We start from the raw sequence: 7,427 nt of genomic DNA on the forward strand, positions 1-7,427 counted from the left end.
GCGCCATAGAGTAGAAGACAAAGAACAATGAAGAGGGTTGACGAGTGAGGGTGAGAGGTGATGAGCCCAGTGCCTCATTAAATAAAATCTCTGAAGACACAGAGTCAGGAAGCAGACACCGGAGCTTCAATGGCGTTTTGAACAGAGAAACACAGATCAAAAGATAAAGTCTGAGTGACCTTTTAGACAGCATCCCTAGAGAAACGGATGGAAAGACAAAGGCACTCACACACACACACACACACAGATACACACACACACAGAACCCCTTAGGCTTACTCTCGAGTCTCTTTACTAGGTCCTTGTCCTTGCTGGCCTCCTCAGGGCTGCGCTGCAGGCTCTCCATTGGGATGTACAGCATAGTTTGGCCCTCCATCTTAAACCTGGCATCTGTTCAAAAACATCATTATTTAAAAACCTACATATATATATATATATATATATATATATATTAAACATATACACACACACACACACACACACACACACATACGCATAGCAAACATGTACATATTTACACACATATATACACAAGCAGTACAGCATCGTTCACTGGATTGATGATAACGCAGATCATGCAGAAAAAGGGTTTGTTCCTTTCAAAATATAGCAGATGCAGCAAAGACATATATAGCCCCTCAAGAGAGCACTGCTCTCTTATGTTTTTATGTCTACAAAGTGCTAAGATAGAAACTGCATAAAAGAGTGGAGAGTGTCAAGTGTCACTCTTTCAGGTTTCCATGTCTACAAAGCAGAAGAATAACCACTGTAAGGATGCGCAGAATCAAATATCTAACTTATTCTCTTTGCATTAAGATCAAATAGAATTCAATCTGCAATCCTCGACGGGAGGAATCACAAATGTTTACCACTTCCGCTGTGGTGGACTGCTGAAAGCCGAGAAAACAGTTCTTTCCATCCCATCATGCAACGCGTATATTTATCAATTGTGGGTTCCGAGTGAGACGCAGAAGGTGAACAGTAACAGAATCTAGCGACATGAAAAGAAGCATTATAGAATGAAAAATGAAGAAAAGGTGATGTGAACAAAAACAGAGAGGGGAACAGCATGCAAGGCCATAATTGTAGATTGAAGGAGATGAAAGGAAACAAGGCCAGACTATCAGTGACACCAGAACTTGATGTTCTGAGTGCGGGGACAGTTAGGATCAGCAAATAAAGTGGAGCCTTCAAGCACCCCACACACAAACACACACAGCCACACTCACATACTCGGTAGCGGCAACATGGCCTCCCATTAGCCTTTAAATAAAAAAAAGCTAAAGAACACAGGGAGAGCAAACAACAGAGGGAAAGAGAAATAATGAGCCAACTTGGAGCACAGAAGGTGTGCAAAAGATCACAACACAGTATGCTGTGTGTGTTGTGTGTGTGAGTGTATTTTAATGTGTATTTGTGTCTGTGTGTCTATGTACATGCTTTCTAGGGCCAGTTGACCTTTGTGGGATTGAAGTGAATGGATGAAGACACAGTGAATGAGGTGCAGCCTTGCTCCAAGCCAAATGAGCGTCTTTCATGATTGCTACCGCTCGGCCTGGCATGGGGGTGAAATTTGTACACCCGGGGCTATAGTATAACTTGTGTTCTCCACTTACATACATATTTATGCTGTGAAACCACCATCTGCAGTCACAGCGGGCACATCATCGTGACTTCATTGTTATTGAATCAGGAAAGTTTAGAATAAAGTTTCTATAAAGCAAAAAATGTTTATCCCGGAGGCCAGATTTGAGCATCTAGGAATTCAAAATCCTTGAAATGCCTTTGATTGTTGGCGTATTGACTGAAAATGATATTGCAAAATGAGAATTTGCGGGGGGTTGAAGGAATGAAAAGGATTTCTGTCAGGATTATCCAATCTTTGTCTGATTATCCAGGAAACATGGAGCTGTGTCAGGTATAGGAGGTTGTAATTGTGTGGGTGCAGTTTCTGTTTACTGGCAGTGTGCGCGCATGTGTGTTTTTGTGTGTATGTGTATATAAGTGTGTGTTGCATGTTTGAAAGCAGTGGCGTTTTACACATTGATTGGGATAATTAGCATGAGAATTGAACCATCACAACGCACCAGTACACTGTGTGATTACCCCGGTGTGTCTCTCAATTCAGATAGTCCGTCAACATTTACCTTCCTGGCTTCGGGAGCAACAGAAAACATCTCTGTGGCTGCAACATGAAAGAACAACTCCAAATTCTAAAAGTGCTTGTCGGTCCGCATGAAGCAGATCAATGGTTGGCTGTCAAAGTGACATTTTGTCAGAGCGAATTGCACTGTAACCTTTTTTGTTGTGTTGCACCTTCTCCTTTCAAGGGGAAAACATTTTGAGTGTATGGCAGGGTATTTTTTTAGATAGCTTTAGTGAAACTGATACAAAGCGGAGCTGTTCAAGGAAACCTGGAGCTAAGAGATGGAACATTCTAGGAACAGGTAAGATGAAAAAGGAAAACAATACACCAGTATGTCAAATGTTCCGCCATAGCAGCATAATGGCTAGTAAAACAGAAACAGGGGAGAGGTGAAATATGTCTCTAAATTATGGATTTCACTTTTTAAGTGCTTTTCATTTTGTAACAGAAAGCTACATTTAACCTCGGGAATTGGAAAACCCAGATCAAAGAAGCAGTGTCTCTGAGTCATTCCCTTTGAGTAAATGACAGTGGAAGAGATGCAGGTCTGTCGCTAGTTGATGTTGTATTTATGAAGGGACCCCTCAACATCCCTCTCCAAACCTCCGCAGAGGAAAACAGAAGAGAAAGATAAAACCTTCATGGAAGCCAAGAAGTTTTTCCAAACTACTATCCCATGTAGTGTCGTTATTTTGACGGTGATGTCTCCCTCTGTGTCTCCTTTGCCAAGGTACGTACCCGTGAGGCTGGTGAGGAAGTGGTGCATGTTGGGGGTTAAAACAAGCTTGATGCTCTCCGGCCAGGCGGTGCTGAGGGTTATCAGGGGGGCATACACGCCGTTCATCAGCCTCAGCAGGCTTTGCGTGGCATCGCCCCGCGCTGTGCCAAACTGCACGGCCATCTCAAACGTCTCCGCTGCGATTACTGCCTCTGGCGCACGGATGAAGTAGGCCAGCTGCTCCACCACCTGTCCATGTAAAAGAGTGGAGCAGAGGAGAGATGAATGTGGGGTGAGATGACGAGAGGCAGAGAGCGAAATAGAGCAGAGGGATAAAGGGGGGTGGGAAGGTGGTGGTGGGTTTGGGGAGGGGTGAAAGAGTAAAAGAGGAGAGATGGAGAGAATCAGAGGGGAAAGGGCAGAAGAAAATCTAGAGGGAAAGAGATTGAGAGGAAGAGGTGAGAGAGAAAGGTGGGAGATAGAAGTGGAGTGGTGAGATGGGAAGAAAACAATAGAGAATGAAAGAGCGCAAAAGACAAAGAGCAGCACTACGAGGATGCAAAATTTCCAAAAGCCGTATACATGGCGAGACATCAAGAAATACATAATTAAATTGCTGCATTCTGTGATTCTCTTTTGTGTTCTCTCGAAAGCAGGAAACCACTACAGCCATGAAATGGGAGACATTTTTATTAATTCCTGTGGGTCTCTTTAGATGCAGCTCACTTGGTATTCAGGGACATCATTACCACAATCTACAAAAGCCCTTATCAGTTGTAATATTGCACAGTACTGTGGATGTGTGAGTGCGTGTGTAGGTGTGTGCATGTGCGTCTTTCACAAGGCTTGGTAGCAATCTCTGCTTCACATCTTTTGGCTTCTGAGGCGAATGGGCAGTCCAGCTTTTCTATAGTGTTTTTGACATTTCTATTAGTTGGGATGAAAGCTGAGCAGGTATCAGACAAGCCGGACAAGGCTGCATAAAGAGTCCAAACAAAGGGAGCCGAACACCTCTCTCCATCAGGGGCATGCAGTTACACACATACCACATCAACCGTACAGGCCAAATAAAACACAACATCCATCTCTGTAACATCCCCCAGTCTGTGTGAATACTTGCACTACTTTCAGGCACTATTTTCACTGTCACAATATGTTAGCTGCTTGAACCTCCTCATAGGAATTAAGCAAGCCCCCTGCGATTTTCAATGTCAGAACATTCATTACAGGGCTCAATGGGGCACAACTCTTTCATTAAGGGCTCAATAACACACATCGCACCGGGGTTCACTCGCTGTCTGTCTGTGCAGCACTCTACAGCCTACAAACTGCATTTGGCCAGGGAAGGAGTATGTGTGTTGTACCTGGGAGGGCATGACGTACTCCACCCGTAACCCTGTGTGAGAGTCCAAATACACCACCATGGTTGAGATTGTGGTGTCTATGATGAATTTATCCAACGCCCTCTCACTCTCCTCCGTCCATGAGTCCTCCGTCATGCCAGAAAGAGCCACTCGACTGATGAACAGCTTCCACTGGGTGTGTGTGTGGGGAGGATTCACATTGTCAGGGGGGACAAGGATCGATCCAAGGACAAAAGGAGGGAGAGGAAAGAATAAAAAGTGGTCATTAAGTGTAGTAACGTCACCGTGCAACTGCACATTCCCCACAGGTATGACATTAAAAAGTAAAAACCACAATTACAACCAATGACCCATATCCCCCAATTATAACAATGTATATCATAATTGGAGAAGGCTGCATTCTGACTCTGTGATGGCCCCCCACCCCCTTCAAAAACCCAACTAGCCCTACCCCATACTGGCAATTTGAGCACACAGCAGGTGGTGCTTAAGCTACCTCCAATATTACCCAAATGATATCACTATGCAGATTATACAGGGAGCTGTCTTGTCGAATAATGCTAACAGGCAGGTACAGCAAAATGTGCATGTGCCAGTGTGTGCTTTTAAGTGAATGTGTGTGTATGTGTGTGTGTGTGTGTGTGTACATGTGTGTGTGAGATCACTGCCCACGCTCCACAGCTGTTATTTTCAAGGGGGAGGCGCGTGTACACACACACACACACACACACACACACACACACACATACACACACGCTCACATACATCAACACTGCAGAGAAGGGGGTATGGGTCACTGCATGTAAATGCCAGCGCTGTGTTCCCAGGCAGTGAGTGGTAATTAATTCTATTAATTCAATTGATGAGAGGACAGTGACTGTGCAGGTTCAGTGAGCACACACCAGCAATCACAACCTGATCTCCATATTCTCCAAATCTGGCAGCCTAAAGAGGCATTATTATGCTTTTTTCTGCAGTGAAAGTTTTCTCCCTGGTTATTAAAATAAAAATGGGCTTGACTAGTTTAGACAACAGAAGCAGTAAGGAAATTGTGAAATGGTGTTAGAGGAAACAGTTAGGTGACTAGTTGAGAGTGCAAAATATTAATTGTTTTCAACCCACTGGTAGCTGTATGACAGTGTGTCAATACCAAGTTGTGGCGCTGCCAGTGAAACCAAGCCAAAACAATAAAACAAATATATGAAAAGGGGAATATGAGTATTCATGAGGATTCAGGAAATATATATTCTCCTCTGGCCAAAAAAGGTTTAGTTTGTATTTACTGCTGCTGCATAGCAGGGTGAGAACAAAAAACGTTTTCCTATTTAATCTGTTAAGTCAGTACATTTGAGAATCAATTAAGAAAAGATGTAACAGCGAGCAAGAACAAATTTCTAAGGATAAGGGTGCATTTTCTGGTCCAGTACCGGTATCACCACGATAGAATAAAGCTCAATTGGTTGTAAAAGCTTAAACAAACATTTGGTGGGCTCACAGATTCACAGCTTATGGCATGCTTCCAAGACAGAACTATATATCTGGGTGGCATGGTAGTTCTGAGTCTTGATTGTCTGGTTTTTGGTTTTGGGAGACAGTTTGTGCATGTTCACAAACATCGATTGGAGTGAAGTAGACCACAAGAATAACATATGTGAATTCTTGAACGGAGTGGTATTCCACTTTAATGTCCATCTGCAATGTAGATAATGTAACTCTAATCCTCCGATTTGTAAGTGCCACTGTTGGTGGTTGGAAGAAAACGTAACCATCAATTCTTCACTGTTGACAAGGTCTCCATTAACAGGTTGATGGCTTTACCAGGCTAATGGTGTATGGGTCTGGCATTTCTTCCTCCACCAAAGCCTCTTCACTGCTCTCAACTTGAGTCTCTTCTGTGATTTATGTAAGCACACACACACACACACACACACACACACACACGTTTACGAAGAGAAAAGGCATGCACGCACAAACACACACACAAAAGACATTTCAATAAGCCTCTGAAAATGCAGTGACATATTGAGAGACACCAATTTTCATAATTACATCTGGTTCACATTGTCAGAATAATCTAGCCTCGCTATTCTTTCTTTTTTGTCATTTTGAGCACCGTCATTACTTTTGACAGTAGTTTGGACTTCAGGGTTGATATAATTGTGCTGAGCCCTACTATTGTATAAATGAAAATGGGGAAAATCCAAACTCCTGAAGAAAATTCACACAATTTTTCCTTCCAGAGGTAATCACGTAATTACATAATTAGGCATTTTGGAGGAGTACTATACAGGATAATTATGTTATGCCTTGTCATTTTAATGGTTTGCTGGAGACCATATCAAAGAAAATATTCATAGCATCAAGCTGTGAAAAATGTTTGTAGGAAAGAAATGGATTTCACCTTGCATGCACGCTGGAATACAAGGTGAAATCCACTCTCAATGCATCGAGTGCATTTTCATGCGCATAATTATTCTAAATATTATCTGAGATATCAAACTCAACACATACTCTGAAATATTTTCAGTAAGACCTTATTTGGTGCTTTGAAAAAGAAACATGACATCTACATGACGTACTTCAAAACACAGGATGTTGCAATATTTTGAATATTATTGAAATACATATGTTCATGTAAATGCAGCTATGTCTTGTTATACATGGTGTGTAGTCTGTGCACACTACGCATATACCACAGGGAGTAAGTGTGTGTGTCTGTGTGTGCAGCCATTGTTATTTACCTGGAGGCTGGCTCTCATGTGTATCAGCAGGGGGGCCCACTGGTTCAGGGGTGATGGTGGCATTCTCGGCCTTCTCGGCCTTCTGCTTCTTGGATGAGCCACTGCGCTTGGACTTGCCACTGCTGGTGGATCTATTACGTTGCCGGGAATGCTGTGGCACAGCGTCTGCCATGACCTACTCAGAGGGGAAAAAACAGAGAGGGAAAGAAAGGTCATGGACACTAATCTGAAAGCAGAATCATTAAAGAAAGGAAGAACCAATAGCACACAACGTCACATCATTGACGCTCACTTCTCCAGCTTTGTCTTTTTCAAAGTAAAGCTGTGATGATTTCAAGGTATCATGGAGGCTCTCATAGTCTTATCAAGATCCCGCCAAGTATGCATGCACCTGAGCCCATGACAAACGCACAACTCCCATTTTCCCAAGCAACTCCTAATCGTGGGATTGACAGCCA

The 7,427-nt window shown here is 43.1% G+C and overlaps 1 protein-coding gene across 1 annotated transcript in view; it reads right to left on the bottom strand.

Annotated features, from left to right (window-relative positions):
• The window catches only part of dnah2 (dynein, axonemal, heavy chain 2), a 189,985-nt gene extending 182,844 nt beyond the window's left edge, over window positions 1-7,141 (bottom strand). The window contains exons 1-4 of the mRNA XM_030075754.1: window positions 7,010-7,141; window positions 4,229-4,399; window positions 2,885-3,113; window positions 280-390 (exon numbers count right to left, since the gene is read on the bottom strand). Of these exons, the coding sequence (XP_029931614.1) occupies window positions 280-390; window positions 2,885-3,113; window positions 4,229-4,399; window positions 7,010-7,141 (643 nt within the window). The remainder of the gene's footprint in view (window positions 1-279; window positions 391-2,884; window positions 3,114-4,228; window positions 4,400-7,009) is intronic.
• Between the last annotated feature and the right edge of the window lie 286 nt (window positions 7,142-7,427).

This window comes from Myripristis murdjan, chromosome 18 (assembly GCF_902150065.1).
Source record: "Myripristis murdjan chromosome 18, fMyrMur1.1, whole genome shotgun sequence".
Classification (NCBI taxonomy): Eukaryota; Metazoa; Chordata; class Actinopteri; order Holocentriformes; family Holocentridae; genus Myripristis; species Myripristis murdjan.